A 25,562-nucleotide genomic window follows, 5' to 3' on the forward strand; every position below is an offset into this window, starting at 1 on the left:
TTGGTGGGAAGGGGTGATCTGCTGAGCTGTGGCTGGCAGGCTGGGGTGGAGAGATGGGGAGGACAGTGTCCCTGAGGTGAGGGAGGGGTTGTTAGGCAACAGAGACAAAGGCATATGGCATGGGCCCTGGTCACAATGGGCAGGGGAATAGTAAGACAGCCCCACTGGTAGTTTGGGTGTAGTTGGAGGCTGCAGCTTCCCTTAAGAGAGTAGAGAGAGGAGCAGTGCGATTTGAATTGGCGGTTCAGGTTGCTGAATCAGAAGCAGAGGTTCTCGCGGGCCCCTGTATCTGGCTGAAGAGCAAGTCCGGCCGGAGTGCACAGCGAGATCAGCGGGCCTGGACTTCCGCGCACCCTGACTTCTCCGGGGACCGGAGATCCACACACCCCTGGTAGGACACGGGCTGGTGCTGGAGCGACCGTCTCTAATCCTGAGAAGTCGGTCAGCAGTGCCCCACCCTGTCCTAGGTCACTCAGAGACAAGGAAAGGCTGCAGTAGCCACCGCTCGCCCACCCGTTAGAGAGGCGGAGGGAACAGGACGCTCAGCGAGGTGTGGTGAAGAAGGTAGAGAAGAGCCCCCAGGAGCTCCCCTGATAAAAGGGAGCCATGGGCAGCCAGTCCAGGGTGTGGTATTACCCATCCAGTAGCCCCCCGGTAGTGGGTATGTTTAACACTCCCATGGGGAAACTGCAGCGACAGCTGTACCACGGGGAGTACAGCAAGTTCAAGCATGCGCCGATTTTTGAGAGCGATTTTGTACAGGTCAGCAAACGGGAGAAGTGATTGATGTGCGCAGCGCTATCCAAGTGGTGACTGTGGGCATTGTTTGCACCAGTTGCTGCCTCGTAATACCTGATGTTATGCTGCTGGCCACCCTCATAAGAGACAATAAGGGTACACAGAGCCTAGAGTTAACGAGGCTGCTTCCAATGACCTTAGTAAAGATCTCAATCCATAACATTAAAAAACAGCAGCTCCACCTGAAGCTTGTCACTGGCAGCTCTTTTTATCTTCAACTGTGTCCTCGTTCAGATCTAAAGGATCTTTTTGCTTACTGGGAACACCTCATTTGCATGCTAAATCCACCAGTGGAGGCTTACAGCCTTATCTATGCCATTCCAGCCAATGACACATTGGCCGAGTGTCTGTTTGTGGAAGAAGACTACGGTCCTGAGGTAAGTGTAGGCACAGTTTCTGGAATATGGGGTCAAGGTGCTTTATGAGAGCAGCTCAAGTTGCTACAGCGTTTTGGTACTGAGGTTCATCAAAAAATGCGTTCTATTTGGAAGTGTTAAGGGCCAAATGATCTTCTGTTTGGAGGCCATGCCACATTAGGAAGTTCCCAATATTTCTTCAGGGTTCCCCAAGGCTGTATGTCAGCTGCTCTTAATTTTTTTTTTTTTTTTTTTCATTTTTCTGAAGCTGGAAACAGGGAGAGACAGTCAGACAGACTTCCGCATGCGCCCGACCGGGATCCACCCGGCCCGCCCACCAGGGGCGACGCTCTGCCCACCAGGGGGCGATGCTCTGCCCCTCCGGGGGGTCGCTTTGCTGCGACCAGAGCCACTCTAGCGCCTGGGGCAGAGGCCAAGGAGCCATCCCCAGTGCCCGGGCCATCTTTGCTCCAATGGAGCCTCAGCTGCGGAGGGGAAGAGAGAGACAGAGAGGAAAGCGCGGGGGAGGGGTGGAGAAGCAAATGGGCGCTTCTCCTGTGTGCCCTGGCCAGGAATCGAACCCGGGTCCTCCACACGCTAGGCCGGCGCTCTACCGCTGAGCCAACCGGCCAGGGCTGCTCTTAATTTCATAGTCAATACTGCGTTGCCATTGCAGCATCCTCAACATCCAATTTGTTATCCTCACCATACTAACACAAGATTTTAAAATGCATATGAAGATAATCACTGGTGAATTATAATAATACTGTCGTCATGGAAGTGTTCAAGAAAAACAAGATGATCCTTGTGGTCGTTGTGGAGATTCTGTAGAGGACATTTCTGCATCCAATGGGAGATTGGACTGGAGACTTCAAAATTCTTATTCTAAGCTCTTGTTCAGCTGTAAGAATAGAAGGGTTCAGAACTTCCTGGTCTCACTTTCCTTATTTTCCCCGTCTTCCTCGTAGGAATATGGCTTACGCTGCTCTAGGGAAGCGGTCAATATCAAGTCTGCATCAAGAAACTTACATGTACCCTAAACTGTATGGGGTCACCTGATGCAGTTATGCTAGGGAGGGATGAATTCAGCATGCCTCCCACATAATACTGTGTACGAGAATTCGCATTCTTCAGCCACAAAACCTACAGTGCCCGACAAAGGGCAGAACTGGTGGCAGAGGCAGGACTACTACAGGTGGTACCACATGCACCAGGGATGTGGCTGCAAGCCGTGTGCAGACTTAGAATAAAGTGAAGCACAAACGGGAGCAGCCTTCAGAGATCTAGGAGAAGCACAGCCAGCACGGCCAAAATGGGTGCTTTGAACTCTTCTTTTCCTCAGAGGGTATTTCCAGCACATCCCTAACACGGAGGCATGAGTATGGTGATCGCAGGAGCAGAAACTACTGGCAAGAACTTTGACCTTTGAACCATCTTTAACTTTCACATGATTTGATATTTGTAATTAAATAAGATGACATTAAAATGCTAAAAACTGCTCTCAAAGTTCCTCATTCATTTAACCAATAGGGAGTAGGATAATTTAAATGAAGGTAGGAAAGTAGCTGGACATCATAGACTTCTAATATTTTAATGTTATAACCGTGAATAATGCTACCTGTTTCCTTCTTGAAATCGCTACTTTGAGAATTAGACATTATACATGGGAGATGTCTGGCAAATAATAGGCACTTGGTAAATAAATAGTAGTAGGAAGGTAGAAAAGTAAATTTGAGTTTAATTATACTTTCTAGACAGGGCTTCATTCTCCCAGTCTCTTCATTCTTGAATTCTCTTCTAATTCTTTGCCCAACTTAAATCTTATTTATCTGCTTTGAAATTAAACTAAAGCACCCTACATATTTTATTAATCTTCATTTTGATCTCCTGATGTTACTTAGATTTCTAATTTTTTATGATGTTAAAAAATTGCTTCCTATAAAAACTTCAATTATCTGGTTGCAATGGAAGTATACAATGCCATATAAAAACCAGAACATAAAAAGTTAGGGAAAACCTGCATACAAGATGAAAATATATGCAACAACTGGAAATAAAGTAATGCTAAATGTATACAATAATTTTAAATAAAAAAGTCTTTGTGAGAGTCTAGAAGTGCCCTGGTCAGATAGCTTGGTTGGTTGGAGCATCATGCTAAAGTGCAGAGATTTCTGGTTCGATCCCTGGTCAAGGCACATACAGGAACAGATTGATAGTTCTGTCTCTCTCTCTCTTGTTAAAGGTCGATGTAATAATGTTTTCTTAAAAAAAAGTCTAGAAAAGGGGGAGGGGGAGGGGCACAAAGAAAACTAGATAGAAGGTGACAGAGGACAATCTGACTTTGGGTGATGGGTATGCAACATAAGTGAACGACAAGATAACCTGGACTTGTTATCTTTGAATATATGTATCCTGATTTATTGATGTCGCCCCATTAAAAATAAAATTATTAAAAAAATTATTAAAAAAAAAAGTCTAGAAGTGATACATCGCATACATTTTCACAGTGCGTACTAGGGCTCTGGTATGCTTGACCGTGAGAACTAGTGAAGGATAAAGATAAACTGACTCATAAATGTTTAGGTAAATTATAATGCTTTTAATATCCTAAATAGACTTAGATGAGACTTTTATAGCATTACATGATGCAAATGATGCAGTTGATTTCAAATAACAAGACTTAAATAATGCATGTGGGCAAATAAATGTATCAATGAACAAGCTCATTTATTTGACACATTTATTGAGTGACCTCTTAAATGTCTCACAGCATTCTAGAAGCCTAAAATTCTGCAGTGCGCATAACAGATTCAAATCCTTGTGCTCCAGAAGCTTATATTTCAGTAGATAGAGAAAATAATAAATGGTGTGTTAATTAAAATATTTAGCATATTAAATGATGGGAAGTTCTGTAGTAAAAATGAAGAGGATGAGGTTAATGGGAATGTTCATTTAAAATAGAATATCCAGGGAGAGTCCCACTGAAGTGATATTTGCATAAAGATATGAAACAGGTGAAGGAATGATCTATGCAAACATCTGGCAGAGGGTTTTCCAGGCATTTCAGAAAAAACAAGAGACCAATATGACTGAAACAGAGAAATAGGGAGATGTGTGTGTGAGTAGCAGAAAAGTAGTCAGGTTATTTTGAAGAGCAGTGCTTCTCAAATTTCAATCTGCATGTAAATCATGTAGGTGTCACTTCAAATTAATTAAAAAGTGATTTAGGATGTGTGAAGAGTTAACATTTCTTTAAGATCCCAGATGTTGTTGTTATAGCTGGTCTCTAGGTCACACTTTGAATAGCAAAAGATCGGGGCTTGTGTGTTTTATGGTTATATACAGATGATGGCACATTAACTTACTGATAACAGAATTTTCTAAATGTCTTACAATAAGTTCAGTCATAATATCTCTTCATTTTAAATGATTTTGTTAACATTGGCTCCCTCTGAGACTATACTTTGTTCACAATGAGATTCTATATCCTTTTACCTACTGAAAAACCTCTTGGTTGCTTCTAAGATTAGTATTTATAATTATGAATAAGGTGACCACAAACAGTTGTGGGCAAGTTTTTGTGTAGACATAAATTTTCATCATCTTTGTGTAAATATCAAGGCACACAATGTGTGGTCTGTATGGCAGGAATAGGTTTAGTTTTTTAAATGACAAATCCAAACTGTTTCCTAAAGTGGTGACCACTTTGCATTCCCACCAGCAAAGTATAAGTGATCCTGTTATAATAATCACCAACCTTGGAACTGTCAATGTTCTAGATTTTGCCATTTGAATATGTGTGTAGTGATATCTCAGTGTTTTAATGTGCACTTCCCTTATGACATATGATGTGGAGCAACTTTTTATATGCAACTCACCATCTGTGTATCTTCTTTGGTGGGGTGTCTATTAATGATCATTTTAAAATCTAATTGTTTCCTATTGTTGAGTTTTGATAGTTTATATATTTTAAATAAAAGTTTTTACAAAATATATATTTTGCAAATATTTTCTACCAGTCTGTGGCTTACCTTCTAGTTTCTTGATATTGTATTTTATAGAGTAAATTTTTAAATTTTAATAAAATTCGGCATATCAATGATTTTTTTTAAATGGATCCTGTCTTTGAAGTTGTATCCAAAAAGGCATCACATATCCAAGGTCATCTAGTAGATCTTTTTCTATGATATCTTCTAAAAGTTTTATAGTTTTGCATTTTCCATGTATGTTATTATTCATTTTGAGTTATTATTTTGAAAGATATAATGTCTATATCTAGATTTTTTTTAATATGATGTACAGTTCTTTCAGCACCATTGTTAAAGAGCCTATCTTTGCTCCATTGTATTGCCTTTACTCATTTGTAAAAGATTAGTTGAATGAATTTATTGGGATTCATTTCTGGGCTGTTTCTTCTGTTATATTTTTCTATTTAGCTCTTCATTCAGTAACCCCACATTATCCTGATAATTGTAGCTTTATAGCAGGTCATAAATTTGAGTAATATAAGTCTTTCAGTTTAGATCTTCTCCTTCAATATTACGTTGCTAAATGGTGTTTGTCAATATCCATTAAATAACGTTCAGGGTTTTGATTTGGATTGTTTTGACTCTATAGATCAAATTGGGCCATGACATTTTGATAATCTTGAGTCTTTCTATCCATGATCATGGAATATTTATCCATTTATATTGCTCACAAAAAATTAGGAAATATTTCAAAATGAATATAAAGTGATAAAATGTCCTCTAATTTTTGTGAGCAGTGTATATAGTTCCTCTTTTATTTTGTTTATACGATTTTGTAGTTTTACTGATATTGGTCTAATACATATTCTGTAAGATTTATACCTAAGTATTTCATTTTGAGGGGTGCTAATGTAAATGGTATTTTTTTTTGGTATGTTGATCGAGTTTTAATATTGTGATTAATAAGAAATGTACACCATTTAGCAAGCACACAGAGACTGTGTGTAGAAACTCCCAATTCCTGGGGCTTTTGGTCCCTCATTCCATTTTCTGCCTACTTTTGGACTAGTTTTGATACTTACTACAGTCAGATAATCCAAGGGAACTGCGTAAAGAGGTATTGTATTTTTAATTTCAACTTCTACTTGTTCATTGTCAGTATATAAGAAGTGGTTGCCTTTGGCATACTAACCTTGTATGCTGCTTACTATAATTGCTTATTAGTTCTACAAGTGGAGTTTTGGTTAATTTGGGGGGATATTCTATGTAGATGATTCTGTCAACTAGAAACAAGACAGTTTTATGGCTTACTTCCCAATCTGAAGATCTTTTATTTCATTTTGTTGCCTAATTGCATTAGCAAGGACTTACAGTAAGATATTGAAAAGGAATGGTGAGAGGAAAAATTCTTGCCTTGTAGCTGATCTTCATGGGAAAGTTAGTTTCTCACCATTAAGAATGACATTAACTGTAAGTTTTTCCTAGTCTTTATTAAGTCATAGAAGTTCTATTCTTGTTTCCTGAGAAGTTTTATCATGAATTGGTCTCAGATTTTGTCATTTGCTTTTCGGCAGTTTTTGATATAACTGTGTCATTTTTCTTTTTTTGTTGGTTGAGGTGATGATTGTATTACAGGATATCTTTAAATATTGCTTCTTCATTCAGTGTTGCTGTACTATAAAATTAATGAGAAAAGAAAGTTGATTCCTGACAGGGCACATTCTCCCTATGTCTGCCCATGTTTTCTCAGGTGCTCCAGTTTCCTCCCACATTCCAAAGGTGTGCATGTTAGGAAAGTTGGCGTATCTAACATTTCCAAGTCTGAATATGTGTGAGTATGTTTGTGTGTGAGTGTGTGTGTCCTTCAATGGAAGGGTGTCCTGTCCAGGGTTAGTTCCTGCTTTGTGCCTAGAACTACTGAGATAGGCTCAGTTCACCTGTGACCCTGAACTGGAATAAAAAGTTTCTCAGAACTTATCTGAGAGGTTAAGTGAGGACTAACTGGGATTGATTTTTTAATATTAAACCAATTTTTTATTCCTGGGATAAATCTTTCTTGGTTGTAGTGTATAATTATATTTATACTTTGTTGGGAAGGTTGATTTTTTTTAAAAACGTCTATATTTTTAGTGTGGATGATATCTATCTTATATCCATAACCAGATATCTTTTTTAAGACTATAAAATGGAAACCAAATTTTACTATTCTTTTTTATATTAGTTTGTCCTCTTTCCATAGTTTTATAGTTCTGTGACTCATCCATTGTCAATGCATTGTCTTGCCTTCTGATTGGGTTTCCTGTTCCCTACATCTGGTAACACCTGTTGGATACCTAGCTCTGTGCTGTCTCATTCCAGTAGGCCTCACCCTGCAAAAAGACACAGAAATCTATTTTTTGGCTAAGTATCGATGAAATAGTTCCATTCCAAAGCTTTCAAAAATTGTATCCACACTCAAAATTGTCAAAGTTATTTTAGTGCAATATTTTCAAATAATTATAAATAAAGTTTTGAATTAAAGCATTATATAATCATAATAATACTGAAAAAATTAAAAAAGATACATTTAAAGTGACTACATGTAGAACAGTATCAAATCTGTCTTTTGAATAAATATATATATTTCTTTTAATGGTGCTAAAAAGTAAAATAAAATGAATACATGTAAAATTTTCTACTTAACTTAGAAAATTCATGAGTATATTTAAGAAATAGAATCCAAATACAAAAAATATATACATTTCATTTATATGCATTTAAATTAATATTATATATATAATAATTATTATATATCTATTATTATTTCCAGAAAATAGGTATTCTGTTTCATCAATTATTTGTCAATTTTGTAGCTTATTTCTTTAGTTATAGAAAGATTTGTACTTTGAGTGTGGTGTTTAGTGGATTCATTATTTCTCGGTTGACCTCTTGGGATCATGTTCCTGAGCACATGTCATTGTGGACTGATATAATTGTCTGCATTAATGCTCATCATCTCTTTTTAATGTGATTTAAAGGCATTCTGTTTATATTGGGACAAAAAAGTATAACTTGCTTTTGAATATGTCATTGTGACAAGGCAGCCTGTGCTATTCATTTTCAGGTGAATATAATTCTAGCTCTTCTGGGCACAAAGAGGCAACTTGTTCTCTTGTAACCATGGAGACCTGCCATGGGTTTAGAACTTTAACTTGTGTGCTTTGTTTCAAAAGAAAATAGCTCTGGAAAGATCACAGAAGTCACAGTTCAGCCCACAGGGAGGGAAGTGTTAGACAATGCACACTCAAGGTATCAAAGATTCACACACTTGAAATTTAGTTCTGATAATTGTTGGTTTAGGTCAAATCTATTCAAAATTAGTAGAAAAGCAAAGCAAATTGAACAGTTTAGAATATTTTAAGCGAGTACATTTTAAAAGAGAGTTGATTACTTTCCTTAGGCAATGTCGTTATCTATACCCCAAGAATCTCATCTGACCACTTTGAAACACTTCCTCTGCTTTTACAGGCCATCTGAGCTTTCCTTCTTCCATGCATCCTTCCATTCACTCACTTCATTCACTTAAAAATATTCTAAAATTAAGTCCTTCCAACGTGATATAGATCATAATATGATTTTATTCTTATTATTTATCCTTTTTCTGTCTTTTTGCCTTGCATCTGCTCTTGTGTTAGCTCGCAGGGCTTTTTGTCCAGCTGTATGCATGACTCACATCCCCTCTGTACCTCATCAATCTTGTGTCACTATCCTGCTTTCTTCGCTCTATTTCTCAGTGCGATTTACTGCTTTCTATAAATATCTATGTGTGTATTTGTTGATGATCTGACCTCCCCAATAGTTACCATATACCTTATAGAATGTAAGTTTTATTGTGTGTGACAGGGACAAAGAGAGAGGCAGAAAGAAGGACAGATAGGGACAGACAGGAAGGGAGAGATAAGCATCAATTCTTCATTGCTTGCTTTCTCATATGTGCTTTGACTGGGAGTGGGGTAGCTACAGCAGAGCAAGTTACCCCTTGCTCAAATCAATGACCTTGGGCTCAAGCCAGTGACTTTTGGGCTCAAGCCAGTGACCATGGGGTCATGTCTATGATCTCAAGCTGATTGATGAGCTTGTGCTCAAGCTGGCGACCTCAAGGTTTCAAACCCTTCTCCTCTGCATCCCAGTCTGATGCTCTATCCACTGCGCCACTACCTGGTCAGGTTAGACTGTAAGCTTTTAGGGGAAAATATCTCATCTGTTACTCATTGCCTTATTTGCACCACTCAGAACAGTGTCTGACATATAATAGGTGCTCATAAATATTTGTTGAATTAATAAACAAATGAGTGAATGAATTTAATATCTTCATTGCTCTTTGATTGTAAGTACAATCATGTGCAATTAAGTTACACTACAATTCATCAATATTCTAAAAATTTTCAAACAGGGTAATGATAGGAAAAAAAATAATTGTAAAAATAAATTGCAATAACATAGCACCTTTGAATTGTATCATAAGGCTAAAAAAGCCACTCCCTCAAAAAAAAAAGCTACTAGGCAGGTAACAAATTTCCAATAAATAAGCCAATCAACTTGACATTAATTATGCCAGATTCTTTTAAGTTATAATAAACTATGATAAATTCCAGTGTTTCAAAGTATCTGCGACAGAGAACATAGTTTTATGTTTGGAGATATTTCATCCTGATATAATTACCCTCATCTCTTCTTCAAACTTAGTCCCTTAATGATTTTAGTATTTCCCTTAAGTAATGGACATGAACTCAGTATTACAAATTTGATGACACCTCTGATTGTCTTGCTTCTGCCTAAGTCTCCTTTCCTATTAAAATAGTCATGAAATCATATATGTGTCAGAGGCATAGAGGTCCTTTTTTGTACTTCTGCTTTCTTATTCAGGCTTGCACTGAAGATGTGATCACAGAGATCCAGCCACTATCTTGAAAAACATGAGGATGGCAGTATAGAATCCATGAATTCACTATAGTAGTTAATGACTGTCACTAATTGTCTTCTCCTAAATGAGACACACATGAACTTGTATCATGGGTAAGACACCCTTACTTTAGATTATCTGTTATACTCCTGTGATTCCAATCCTAACAGATACATACTTCATGAACAAATTCTCTTCATTCTATTGCCATCCTTCCACTGGACAGGTGTACTAGTTGTCTAGTTTGTCTCTCAACATCCTGTTCTTCTACATGCAGCCAGATTGAATTTTTAAATCTTGGCTTGGGTAGTTTTTTTTTTAGCTCAAAACCCTTTGATAGTTTAATTTTGCTAACATAATAAAACTATTTGCTTTCAAATGACAGTTAATATTTTCCATGATGTTGGATAAAACCCTCTTACACACTTAGCTTTCTCCATCCCTCCCATTTGCCTTATGTTGTCAACACAGTTAATAATGCCTTTATTTTGCCTGCTGGCCACCATCTGACAACAGGTATCATATCCATAGCCATTTCTGACCGACGCTTGCTGTGCCTGTTCTTCCCCCTGTACCACTATAGCTTGTTTTCTATAATACTCCTGTAGTACTTACCATATTCTACCTAATATTTTAGTCAGCAGTTTAAATTTCTTTTGAGAGTAGTGGTTTTCATTTACTTACTTTGAATGTCCCATAGATTTTTATACATCATAAGAACTCAAGAAATAATTCTTAAATAAATGGAAGGATGGATCAATGGGTGCTGGCCATGTTTCTTTTCAAGTTCCTTACTTCATTTCATATGTTAATTCCAACACCGACAAATCTATTTTTCTTGGGACCACAGTAGAATCTTCGATTATTTTCTCATAAGTCATCTTGACTATATTCTACTGTGACTCCTAAATAATTTTCTGAGAGACAGAGCAATTGACTGTTCATGAAATTTACTTTTCTTCTCTCAATGGAAAACATTACACTGAAAAGAATGTGTGCTAATATATGCTATAAGCCTGCTTCTGCTGAGAGAAGAAAGATGAACTGGAAAGCAGAAAAGCAAAATTGAGACATGTACATGATTTTCCAAAGACTATTATGCATCCTTGGTGTTTTTGACTTGTTCCTTAGAAGAAAAATCTCTTTTCTTGAAATAAAAATAGCAGCCTACTGAATTCTTTGTTTTCTCACTTGCATGCCTTCACCAATATGCTTTACCTGTAACCTCAATTCTTATAGCAACTAGTACTTAGATGACACATTACAGACAATCAAAAGTATCAAGGCCCATCAGGCTTTGACATAATCTGGCGAGGTAAAGAAGGTGGGAATTTATATCCACACCTAGAAAAGAGAAATTTAGAGCTATGAGAGGCTGTGATTTATCTTCAGTTACATATATAATGTGATAAAAGACTCAACTGTTTCGATTTCTAGCCCAGAGTCCTCTTTTGCATTTTTTACTTTTTATTCAGGTCTGCAATGAAATGATTCCTCTCTTTCTCCTTTCTTTTTTTTCATTTTCAAAAGATGTGGTTCTATAACCAATTAGTTTAATCAAAACCACACATGCATAGTAACTATATCTGTGTATACTTAGTGCAATAAATAAGTGAAAGGTCTTGCTGTTTTCTTTTCTTTCTCTTCTCTTGCCTGACCTTTTCTCACCAGTTTCTATCTAGCACTCTGTCACCCTGTCCCAGGCTCTGTGCTCTCTCACAGGGACAACTGCATGTTTCCCTGGATCTGCTTTGCTTCACTGCACTGTGTTCTCCAAGCAGCAGTGATCATCATATACAACTTGTTATGTAAATAGGTTATTTTAATATAATTCTTAGCCAGAGTGATAGTTTTAAATAAGTCAGGTCATGTGATTCTTCTGCTTAAATCTTCCCCATTGTTCAGGGTTGCAGGACAAAATACAGAACACTCATTTCATTTTGAATTTCAGAAAGACACACAATATTTTATAAGTAAGTGGGTCCCAAATAGTGCATGCAGCATATTTTATACTAAAATTTGTCAGAAGATAACTTTTTAGTATAGGTGTGTCCCAAATATTGCATAGAACATTCTTCTACCAAAATATATATTCACTGTTGATCTGAAATTGATATGTAAGTGGGTATCTCTCTTTTTATTTGCTAAACCTGGCAATTCTACATGGGTTCCCATTCTGAGAATAAAATGAAGCTCCTCACTGTGGTTTACACGTTCCTATGTGAGAGGCCTGCCTGCCTTGTCTCACTTTATCTCTTACCAGTCTCTCCTTCACTCTGATTATTATTTCCTAACAGGTCACACACCTCTGCTTTAGACCCTTTGTTGTGACTGTTCTTCCTTCCTAGCAGCTACCCAAATCATGCTCTTTAATAGTGCAAACCATACTTCCCACAGCATTCTCATCTTCCTTAATTTTACTTGTTTTTCTCTGTAGTACTCATCTCCTTCTAACATTTATATTGATATTTACTGAGTTTATTATTTGTCATCTGCTTTTCCTCACACAAAAGAGAGCTTTACAAATGCAGGAATCTCTGTTCACCATTGTTATCCAACCATGTAGAGAGGTGCCTGGAACATAAAAGGGCTTACTAACATTTGCTGAATGAATTACTGATAAAATGTAGGGATACTAGGGATTCAGGTTGAAAAAAATAAAATATCAATTTTCTGTGCAATGGAAAGATGATAGCATTATGGACCAAAATAAAAGCTAAAACATCCTATTCTGTTTATAGCCTATTTGTAGACTTATTCATGAGAAGATATGCTTATGCAAGATAAATACATTATTTTTCCATTAAATGTACCTGTACTAGTCTGGTTATTGCTATTGCTTACGTGTATCATTTTTTTGTTACACTATATTTTCTGTTGGCTTTTAAAAACCGAAGTGTTTCTGTATGGCTCTATTGATGTCAATTAAATAACAAAAATGTTCAAGTGAAGAAAAGAGAACAATGAACTTGTTTGACATTTCACTGTAATCTCCTGTTTAGAAGGGTCAACATTATTTTTCTAGGCAAGCATAGCAGAACAATCTGTACTAAATGTTGCAGCTTTCAGAAAGCCCACTCTATTTGTGTTCAACTATAATTTTACCAGGCACAATATTATCTCATTCATGCCCTAGATTCTAGGTCTCGGTCCTAAAGATTAGACAAGGTTCTTTTAACAGATTGCAGAAGAAATAAAAGTTTTTGTAGTGGTGATGAGATAGAGAGGGAAAAAAAGAATAATGACTTGAGTATGTCTTACAGAATGAGGATAAGTTGTATGTCTCCTGGACACAGAATGAGGACAAGTTTTATGACTCTTGGACATACAAACAGATCATAAATTTACTGAAGGTCAGCCCATTATTAGGGGAAAATGAGGTGTTCAAAAATAACTACTGGCAATCCCCTATCAGTTCCTTTTTTAATTATCAAAATCCAGAAGATAAACCATAACTAATACATGTTTTATTATTATAAATAAACAAAATAGATTGATGAAACAAAGTTAGATGAGAAAATTAAAAAAAATGTTTAGGGGAAAAATGAGTGTTTTTTCTATTTCCTAATCCTGCTGTGACATTATTTTACTTTTATAGATAAAATAGTAATGTAGTATAAAATAAAAGCTATAGGAGAATGCATAGTGGCAGTGGCACAAGGCCATCAGAGCTCAAAGACTTATGTGGCGTGAGGCAATAATAAACTCCCACAGGAAAAATTGTATACTCGCTGATCCTTTCTGGACAAAGTAATGGCAGTCCAGCCTTCGAAAATATGGGGAAGAAAAACAACTGTGAGCCTGACCAACCTAATAAAAGCTTTTCATTTTTCTTTGAAAAGGAACTCAAATCACATATGCTAGATCTATGATGTTCAAGTTATAATGATTTTTCTCTAAAAATTTTGTTCAAGATTCAGAATTATCTAAATTGAGCAACTTTAAATTAATATAAAATAGGAATATTAACTAATATAAAAGCATGGTCATGATATATATAATATCTAAATCATTTTCTACCTATCTCTTGACATATCCTCTCCCCTAAAAGGTATCTTGTTGCTCTTCTAAGAAAGAATAAACCTTATAGTTTGATATTACTGTGAAATGTTGTTGGAGTAGCAGTAACCATAATCATTTAAGAATAAATTTTAAAGATAGAACATTTTTCTTGAGGAAAATCATATCTATTCATTACTTTATTATAATAAGGCCTTAAACTAGACTTCTAAGTTAATTTCTCTTCTTACAAGATTATTTCTTTATATTAGAGCATTTCCCTATTGTGTTTACAATGTACAATCCAACCAGTAATGGAGATTAGATTTTCAAATGATTCAGGCTGAAAAAATTTTATGAATATTAAAAAAATAGTGACGTTTTAAGGAAGTAAATTATAACACAATTGAATATGTCATAACAGCATCTCATTTTAGAAAAAGTAAAATATAATTGACAAATTAAAAGAAGGCTATATTGATTTTTTTTAAAGAGAAGGGTCATAGAAAGATAGAAACATGCTAGTTTTTCTAATAAGTGTCAATTACCTACTTGACAGTGATTACAGTGATTTTTTTACCCTTAACTATTAATATAAACACACACACACACACAAGACTTAGGTAGACAGATGAAGAGTGACATTGACACAAAGAGATAAATCATAACACAAACTTAATGTGCTTAACTTAGCTATCTTATAATTCAAAACTAGAATACCTTATTTCTGATTTCAAAATAATTTTATTCTTCACCTAAAATATTTTGAGCTCCATCTGTTCTATGTTATATCCATAATAGCATTTTGGAATTGTTGGAAGGATATTGCTTTTGTAATCATATGACACATCTTGAGGTTCATTGTCACCATCTCTTGCCTCCATGACTTGGAAAACAGCTTTATAATTATAATCTTCTGTTTTAGTTTATAAAATGGAACACTATTCTTGCTTCACTCTAAGCAATACAATTTCATTTGTATTGACAAGATCAAACTATTGTAGTATAGCAAGAAAAGTTTAAAACTAGTTAAATGGAGGTGTATATGATGTGAGGATAGTATATTTAGTAGTTATTTTAAGTGCATATGCATTTATGATGTGCATATACTACTAGCTCATTAGTTACAGAGGAAGAAATATTGAGTTATGGAGAAACCATAATTTTTTTCATTATGATTGATTATATTATTGACTATATAAACCAAGGGTAGTCAACCTTTTTATACCTGCCACCCACTTTTGTATCTCTGTTAGTAGTAAAATTTTCTAACCGCTCACTGGTTCCACAGTAATGGTAATTTATGAAGTAGGGAAGTAACTTTACTTTATAAAATTTTTAAAGCAGAGTTACAGCAAGTTAAAGCATATGATAATAATTACTTACCAAGTACTTTATGTTGAATTTTCGCTAAATTTGGCAGAATAAATCTTTATAAAACAACTTACTATAGTTAAATCTATCTTTTTATTTATACTTTGCTCTGCTACCGCCCACCATGAAAGCTGGAACACCCACTAGTGGGCGGTAGGGACCAGGTTGACTATCACTGATCTAAACAAAGCATGAATTAAGAATTATCAATGTATGCTTTATCTAAATAAATAAATAAAAAGTTCATCTGAAAACAATGTATGTTAAAATGTCATGAACATAGAAATTACTTTTCAGTAGTTGTTCCTCTAACTTTTCTTTCATGTTGTTTAACTGTAAGTGAACCCAAAGCAAGCTTGATCATTATCTCTCTGCTTTTGCTTCTCTACTCTAGTAGCTACAACTGCAGCTACTGTTCTGGCCTTGTGCTTAACGGTTCAATCTTCCACCCACTCCCTTTATGGGTGGGCAGGTAGGGATGTCTCCTTCGCTGTTTGTATCTTTTTTATGCATGTCCTGGAAAAAGGGTTACACTTATCTTTTGCATGAACTTATTTGGGAAAGAATTTAGAAAAGAACACTGTCTTATGGTCCAGTCCAGATTACCTGGATTATGTCCATTTAGTTTTCAAAGACACGTTCAGGTCATGATAAATGCTTCTACAATTTCCGTGGCAAGACATCCTTTTGGAACCTCATGGGATGGAGTTGCTATAGTTTGATAAAGATCCCATAACCCTTTTATTTTTCTTTGAACTTATTGCCATGAGTTATGCTTATACTCTCACATTGTTTTCTACTTTTTAGGTTTTTTTTACTATCTTTCTTTCTTCTTTCATTTTTCAACCTCCTGCACCTTATTTTTTAGAGCCCTTTTCTCCCAAGACTGTTATACAGTCATATGTCTCCAATTTATACTTGATATTTTAAGAACAGTCTTGTGGATCTCAAATACTTTAATTTCTAAAGTTACTTGGTTTTCATTTTATCAACAGAAAACTTTTCTTAATTCAATGTTGCTCAGCCGAAACTATAGGCTAAAGCAATTATACTGTTATAACTTTTTTCACTCTAAAATTTTTTTCTAGTTTGTATGAAAAATTAATTGGTCTTTTAGTTGTAAGAGAAAATGAAGATAGTTAACCAAATTTACATTGTCTTATGAATGAGTAGAAATATTGTAACTTCTTTTTACACAAAGAAATCTCTGGAAATTTTCCTAAAGGAAGGCAAAAAGAGATTGTTTGTAATACTTGAATTAAAAAGAGTCTCTGGTGGAAATGTGAGTACTAAAATAAAAGCATAAAAAATATAAGAAAAGATATTTTGTGTTATGTTTGATATTTAGGGATAAGAAACATGAAACATGTTTTTTTCCCATAAACATACCGTTTTGAACTCTAGGTACAAAGAAAACCAGATAGAAGGTGACAGAAAACAATTTGACTTTGGGTGAGGGGTATGCAACATAATCAAATGTCAAAATAATCTGGAGATGTTTTCTCTGAACATATGTACCCTGATTTATCAATGTCACCCCATTAAAATAAAAAAAAATCAAAAACATCTTACATGGAGGTCTTATCTTAGTTAAATCTGACACTTAAATATTGGCTACTTTATTGTCTCTACCTGAGATGTTCAAAGCTATACAAAATGAATCACACTCACCAGCAGGACTTACACTCTGATTCCTGGAAACCCTTTCATAATTATTCACATTTTATAACATGTTCCTTTAGCAGTATCTCTGAGCACTTACTGTTTTAGACAAGTTGTTTGTTCTTCATCTTCAGTTTAAGCAAGACGTTATTCTTTTGGTCTTTTCAGACAAGAATCAGGTCTGAGTACAAAAGCAGAAGCTCTATGGATATCAAAGAAAAATGTTGTATCTAGGTGAATAGCTATGGTTTATAAGTAATACAGTGGCAAGAGCATAAATGGCACTATAAGTGGAAATATTTTCTCTAAGTAGAGGAAGGTATGTTCTATTATTTTCATAAAATATCTATTTTTTTAATCCTGAACCCAAATAATGTGAAATGGCAAGTTCACAAGTAATTTTCATCTTCTATTTTTATGAGAGAAGAATAAAGGACTATAAATTTTGATATCAAATAATTCATAGAGTCTATTTTATAATTTCTGCAGAAATCATCTTTTTTTTTCACTTCCACAATTGAACTATAAAATAAGAAGTAACATTCAAGATGATAATACTATAGCACTAAAATATTTTAAGGTAAAAATGTTACAGAGAACCCAAAGTGTGTAAATATACATGAGATATGATTTAATTGGAATAGTTTCTGGTGCATAGTAGCAACTCCACAAATGGAGTGAGAAATAAAGTGTCTTTTGTTCAAGACATGTGTAATTTAAGAAAGGGGCCTTGAAAAATATTCAATACACTTTATATATATAAAAAGAGAGCAATTCTGGGGTAAAAATTTATTACCTTGTTCAATCCCAAACATTTTACCCAAACATGATTACAAGCCCAGTTTGTTACTCCTTGTATTTGTTGGTGGTCCCTAGATGAAACCCTGATAAAGAAGAAAGATTTTCTTTTTTTCTTCTACCCAGCTTAGGTCCAAGTATCATTTTGCTTATTCCTTTCTCTCTAATTCTGTAAAATAATTTTCTTCCTCATGAATTTATTCAAAATCAAAGAAAACATATTTAATGACTATAACAAACATAAAGAGATTCACTTACTTTTACTATAAAGCCAGTTATTTCAGCAGGAATATCATCTACTTCACAAATAATAGGGACTCAACTTGTGATCCAAGCAGAGATCAGGGGTCTACAGAGTACTCCATGCCTTGGTCAGGGCAGCACTATGAGTCCAGTATGGTGCCCTGGGGTACAGCCCAAAACAGAAGAGAAGGGCTGTGCCTTGACGGCCAGTTGACAAGTGGAACTTTACTCCCTAAACTCTCAAAAATTTGGGGAGAGTAATTGTGCAGAGGTTTTTATTCTTTTTTGGCAAGCTATAATTCCAAAAGATGCCAATAAGTTTATCTAAGTAGGTAACAACTCTTTCACCAATAGCCAGGAAGTAACAATGAGGGAGACAAAGCCATCTGGCACTTTTTCTATTGTCTCACTGTTTAGCAACATGAACTGCTAAGGGCACAGAGATTAAAATATACTACAAAGAACATGAAAATTTTTGAAAAAAATGTATCCCTGTTTTATATTTTATGATGGAATACCTTCCCAATATACCTTTAGTTTGAGTCATACTAAACAGGGTAAAATTTAAGCTTGCTATATCATACTAGAAGATTGTAATAGAAAATGGCACATTTTTATTGTATTTATGTCTTAAATATGCTAAGATTTTGAAATAGAACTTGCAACATACCACACTGGTTTAATATCTCCCGCCTATCAGTACTTTTCATTGGTGCCAAATACGCTCCCTAAATGAATGGTTGGCTTGAAGCTTTCGCTGAGAAATCAATTGACAAGCACTTTTCCTATATCTGGGGTGTGTTTATAATGTTACCCTTAAGGAATCTGCAACCCATTTTGGAGGCAGAATAAATAAACACAAAACAAAGAGAAAAAAATAAAGGTTATATTTGTAGCATTGACTCAAATTATGAGAGTAATTCATAGAAGACAATTATTTACAACCATCAAAAAAACCTTTATAGATAATGGAAGATTTTAGTTTGTCTCAAAGAATCTGAGGAAGTCTTTAAGAAAAACACTTTTAATAAATAAAAAAATAATTTAAAAAGGTATTCAGGTGAGGATCACAGCATTTCAAAGATTGGGGCAGGAACAATGATTAAGTTTTGAAAAAATGGTCTGAAAGCAAAAAGAAATAGATTTATTCAGGAAGATGATAAATATAGGAAACTTCTGCTTTTCAAGCTGACTTTAGAAATCTGAGTGAAATTTCAGCAATTATACAGGAAGAAAGGATAGTAAATACTTGAAGTAAATTTTGTGATATTATTTATAGATATATATATTTTTTTCTGTTACATTAAGTCCCTGTTTTGCAAACATCTGACCTATGTACAACTCTTACTTCCTAACAGAGCAACATAAGGGCCATTGGTAATCAACTGCAGTTGGCCAAGACTAAAAATTTTATCTTAGAGTTACTTGACTCCCATAGCAAAGAACTAACCAATGAAGACCTCATGGAACTAGAGCAGCAGTTGATGGCATTTAGGGAAGAAAACAAGGACCTAGAAACTCCAGAACAGAAAAAGTTTTCTACAAAAAAGCTAACTGATGTTTTTCATCTCATTAAAGCAGGAATGGCAAAGTTAAAGGAGCAAGATCTCGATACAGAGATATTCACTAAAGTTTATCATACAGTTACCAAAGGCCTGAGATGCTACAGGGCCATTTATGATGAGAAAAAGAAAAACTCTGTATAAAAACCTTTTGATGCCTACTCTAAGTAACCAACTCCAGCAGCAGAATCAAACCCTTGCTCTCTAATATCAGTCCTATCCTCTCCAACAAATTCATCATCTTCTGCATCATCCAAAAATATTTAAGCTTACATTTGAAAGCCCGTGGAGATCAGACACATGGCACACTGGGGCATGCTATATCTGCCTGCCAGCTCATAGAATTTTGCCTGTGTGTAGCAGAAAGGTGCTTGATCTGCGATCTGTGCCCTGCCCTGCCTGATCTTGCTGGTGGCTCTAATTGCCACTGTCTTGCCCAGAACTGTGCTTTGAGCAGTCCTGGAGGAAGGACCTGGCTGCCCATAGCTCCCCTTGCTGTGCAAACAGTGGCTGAGATAAACCTCACAACTAAGTCTCCAGGCTGCTAGCTTCAGTAGAAGGGACATGGGGAGAGGCACCTAGAGAACTGAGACTGCCATTGCTGGAGCCATAAAATTGCAAAACCCTAACAAGCCCTGCCTACCAATGGGACTGAGGCCTAGCCTACATCATTACCACAGGGAGATACCAGCAGGTTTCTTTTTTCTCTTTCTGATATTTTTTTCCCATTATTTTTCCTTTCTCTTTTTTTCTTTCTTTATTTTTGGCTCTCATCTGAATGTCATTTATCATCAAATTATTATATTTTAGACTCATGTTTTTCTTTGTGGCATTTTGCTTGTTTTTTACTTTATTTTTTCTCTCTTTTTTAATTTTCCTCAGTTCCTGCTCCTTGTTCTTTATAGTTTTTGTTCCATTTATCATTATAAAAATTTCACTGTATTTTTTCAATTTTTATTTTTTTAATTATTTATTATTAATGTTATTAAAAATATCACTCAAATGACATCAAGGAAAAGAAATCAAATATTATAGATACAAAAGACAGAGATGTAGCTCAGATAGGTGATAAGAAATATCTAGAAAAATATATTAATTACTTGGAAACCTTGGAGTTAAATTACAGAGAATTCAAAATTGAGATTCTAAAAATACTCAGTGAAATACAAGAAATCGCCCTGGCCGGTTGGCTCAGCGGTAGAGCGTCGGCCTAGCGTGCGGAGGACCCGGGTTCGATTCCCGGCCAGGGCACACAGGAGAAGCGCCCATTTGCTTCTCCACCCCTCCGCCGCGCTTTCCTCTCTGTCTCTCTCTTCCCCTCCCGCAGCCAAGGCTCCATTGGAGCAAAGATGGCCCGGGCGCTGGGGATGGCTCTGTGGCCTCTGCCCCAGGCGCTAGAGTGGCTCTGGTCACAATATGGCGACCCCCAGGATGGGCAGAGCATCGCCCCCTGGTGGGCAGAGCGTCGCCCCATGGTGGGCGTGCCGGGTGGATCCCGGTCGGGCGCATGCGGGAGTCTGTCTGACTGTCTCTCCCCATTTCCAGCTTCAGAAAAATGAAAAAAAAAAAAAAAAAAAAGAAAAAAAAAAAAAAAGAAATACAAGAAATCACTGAAAATAAATTTAATGAGCTCAAAAAACAATTTAATAAACAAAAGGAGTACTTCACCAAGAAAATTAAAACGATAAAAAATAACCAAACAGAGATGAAAAACTCAATACATGAAATAAAAATGAGGTAACAAGCTTAGCTAATAGAACAGGCCAGATAGAGGAGAGAATTAGTTACATAGAAGACAGGCAACTAGAGATACTACAGAGAGAAGAGGAGAGAGACTCACAAATTTTTTAAAAAATGAGAAAACCCTACAACAATTGTTTGACTCCATCAGAAAGAGAAATATAAGAGTAATGGGTATATCAGAAGGAAGAGAGAGAAAAAAGGAATGGAGAACATTCTCAAACAAATAATTGATGAGAACTTCTTATGCTTGTGGAAAGAATTAGAGCAGGGGTCCCCAAACTTTTTACACAGGGGGCCAGTTTAGTGTTTCTCAGACTGTTGGAGGGCTGGATTATAAAAACAAAAACTATGTATAAATCCCTATGCAAACTGCACATATCTTATTTTAAAGTAAAAAAACAAAACAGGAACAAATACAATATTTTAAATAAAGAACAAGTAAATTTAAATCAACAAACTGACCAGTATTTGGATGGGACCTATGCTCCTCTCACTGACCACCAATGAAAGAAGTGCCCCTTCTAGAAGTGCGGCAGGGGTTGGATAAATGGCCTCAGGGGGCCACAATGGGCCTGCGGGCTGTAGTTTGGGGACCCCTGAATTAGAGCTTCAAATCCAAGAAGCAAACAGAACACTGAGTTACGTTAACCCAAACAGACCTACTCCAAACACATTGGAATAAAATGATCACAAATCAATGACAAAGAAAAAATCCTCAAGGCTGCCAGGGAAAAGAAGAATACAACATATAAAGGAAGGCATATTAGAATATCATCAGATTTCTCAGTAGAAACTCTACAAGCCAGAAGAGAGTGGACCCCAATTTTTAAAGTACTAAAAGAGAGGAACTTCAAGCCAAGAATACTATATATATATCCATCAAAGCTAACCTTCAAATATGAAGGGGAAATGAAAACACAGATATAGAGACGATGAGAAAATTTATCCTTAGAAAACCCCCACTATAGGAAATACTAAAGGAGGTTATCTGACCATACAAAGAACAACAACAACAAAAAAATCACAAGTAAAAGCTCCAACAAGAAAGATTACAATAAAAACAAGTATAATCTGTGACAATAAAAACAAAAAAGGGGAGAGGACAAAGATTAGCAGTAGCAAAGGAGGATGGAATGCATAAGCACTCATGAAATAATGTACTACAATGAATATGATATATATTCTTTTAATTATCTAATGGTTACCACCCCTGAAAATGCCACTACTGAAACACATACCTTAAAAAAAGAAGAAACAGGGGAAAGAAGTATGGAATGCAACCAAACAAAAACAAATGATAAAAAACAAAAGAGAAGAACCAAACAAGAAACAAATCTATCAGAAAACAATATATAAAATGGCAATAGGAAAACCTCAAGTGTCAATAATTATATTAAATGTAAATGGATTGAACTCATCAATAAAAAAGCATAGCCCTGGCCAGTTGGCTCAGCAGTAGAGCGTCGGCCTAGCGTGCAGGGGACCTGTGTTCGATTCCTGGCCAGGGCACATAGGAGAAGCGCCCATTTGCTTCTCCACCCCCCTCCCTTCCTTTCTGTCTCTCTCTTCCCCTCCCACAGCCAAGGCTCCATTGGAGCAAAGATGGCCCGGGCGCTGGGGATGGCTCCTTGGCCTCTGCCCCAGGCGCTAGAGTGGCTCTGGTCATGGCAGAGCGACGCCCCGGAGGGGCAGAGCATCGCCCCCTGTGGGTAGAGCATCGCCCTTGGTGGGCGTGCCGGGTGGATCCCAGTCGGGCGCATGCGGGAGTCTGTCTGACTGTCTCTCCCCGTTTCCAGCTTCAGAAAAATACAAAAAAAAAAAAAAAAAAAAAAGCATAGAGTAGCAGAGTGGACCAAAAAAGAAAATCCAACTGTATGCTGCCTCAAAGAAACACATCTAAGCTACAAGGATAAAAATAGATTCAAAGTGAAAGGTTGGAAAAATGATTCTCCAAGCAAATAACATCCAAAGAAAAGCAGGAGTAGCCATACTTATATCTAACAGTGCTAAATACAAGACAACAAAGGTAATCAGAGATAAAAATGGTCATTTCATAATGATAAAGGGGATACTGAATCAAGAAGACCTAACACTTTTTAATATATATGCACCAACCAAGGAGCACCAAAGTATATAAGAAATCTACTAGCTGATCTAAAAATAAAAACCAACAAAAATACAATCATACTTGGAGATCTCAATACACCACTGACAGCTCTAGATCGTTCATCCAAACAGAAAATAAAGAAATATTGGCCTTAAACAAAACACTAGAGCAATTGGATATGATAGACATCTACAGGACATTTTATCCCAAAACATCAGAGTATACATTTTTCTCCAGTGTACATGGAATGGTCTCAAGAATTGACCATATGTTGGGCCACAAAACCTACATCAAAAATTCAGAACGATTCAAATTATATCAAGCATATTCTCTGACCATAAAGCTTTGAAACTAGAATTTAACTTCAAAAAAGAAGTAAACAAACCCACAAAAATGTGGAAATTAAACAACATACTTCTAAAAAATAAGTGGGTCAAAGAAGAAATAAATGCAAAATTCATAAGATATATACAGACAAATGAAAATGACAGCACTACATATCAGAATCCCTGGGGTGCAGCAAAAGCAATAATGAAAGGAAAATTTGTATAATTACAGGCTTATATGAACAAACAAGAGAGAGCCCAAGTAAACAACTGAACATCACATCTTAAAACTAGAAAAAGAAGAACAGCTTTCCATTTCCTCCTCGCATCCCAGACAACCCAAACAGAGGCAAACTTAAGGAGATGACGTCAGAGTAATGGCGGAGTAGGAAGCGATACCGATAAATCTCCCCCAAAACTCAACAAGATCTTCAACCAGAAACAGAAAAACCTATACTTGGAGCCTCCAGATGCTTCGCAATACACCCGAAGGTATGGTCGAGTGAAAAATTGGCTAAATATATAACCAAACCCTGAAGGAAATAGGGAGTAAGAAATGCTCCGCCTTCCTCACTAACCTAAACAGAGCGGCTTTCTCTGGTAACTGTGAATATAGAAACTGAGGCGGGCAAAGGGGGTGAATAGATCCAGGCTGCGGCACAAACAGCCGAACCAGGCTGTGGCACGGAGATCCTAGCCGAGGAAAAACTGATCCTGTGGCAAGCCGGGCAATACAAGCTAACACTCGCGCCAAACCCAAACAAAGAAAGACAAGCGGAACGGCCATTTTACCCGATCCCTAGTCGGTGCGCAGTTAGTGGGCGAGAGATTTCTTCCTAAGCCCCGGAAGTGGGTGTCCCTGTTACCCCACAGAGAGGCAGGGTCGGAGGCCTTTCTGTGGGCCGAAAGCAGAATCTCTGGGCAGCCCCAGCGCCCAGGGAAAGCCGCGCATGGGAGGGAGCGAGAACTAATTCCAACGGTGGAAATTTTCCGTGCTGGTAGGGGATTCACTCAGAGGGAAACGCGGCCAGCCTCATATCCTGGTGTGCGTGCGCAGATAGGAAGTGAGCGATTCCTCCGAGTGCCTCGGCAGTGCGCGCCCGTGTTATCACACAGTGGGGCAGAGTCAGGGGCCTTTGTGTGGGCAAAAGCGGAATCTCGGGCCGCCCCAGCGCCTTGCAGAAGCCACGCACGGGGACGGAGCGAGAGCGAATTCCAACACTGCAACTTTTCCATGCGGTAGGGGGTTTCACTCAGAGCGTGAGACTGCTGGCCGGATATCCTGGTCTGCGCACGCAGATAGTGAATGAGAGTTTCCTTCAAGCGCCCCGGAACTGGGCGCCCGCCTGTGTTACCGGACAGAGTGGCAGAGCCAGAGGTCTTTGAGTGGGCGGAAAGCCCGCCTGATTATGCTAGCAGCTCTGACTGACTGAGCCTTACCCAGAGCCCTGTGCTGAGTGGGAATAGAGTGGGGAGTTGCCAGCTCTTTGAGCCTCTTACTATCCAGGCAGAGGCAGCAGCAACCCCATAGCTGGATTATCAGGCTACTAATTGAGGAAGGAAAGACTAGGAGAAAGGCTCCAGGAACACGGACTCTCTCACTGTCGGAGCCTATAAATGCTAATAAGCCTCGACTGCCAACAAGACTAAAGCACAATACATGACATTGCCATAGAGACTTATC

General features: G+C 37.0%; 1 protein-coding gene across 1 annotated transcript; it reads left to right on the forward strand.

The window, feature by feature from the left end:
* The first annotated feature begins 606 nt into the window (after window positions 1-606).
* On the forward strand, window positions 607-2,194 carry LOC136406457 (Golgi-associated RAB2 interactor protein 6-like). The gene is given in 3 exon segments (XM_066386528.1): window positions 607-769; window positions 772-1,175; window positions 2,123-2,194. Coding segments are annotated over 3 exon segments (639 nt in total).
* Window positions 2,195-25,562: the final 23,368 nt, after the last annotated feature.

The sequence above is a fragment of the Saccopteryx leptura genome, chromosome 5, assembly GCF_036850995.1.
Source record: "Saccopteryx leptura isolate mSacLep1 chromosome 5, mSacLep1_pri_phased_curated, whole genome shotgun sequence".
Classification (NCBI taxonomy): domain Eukaryota; kingdom Metazoa; phylum Chordata; class Mammalia; order Chiroptera; family Emballonuridae; genus Saccopteryx; species Saccopteryx leptura.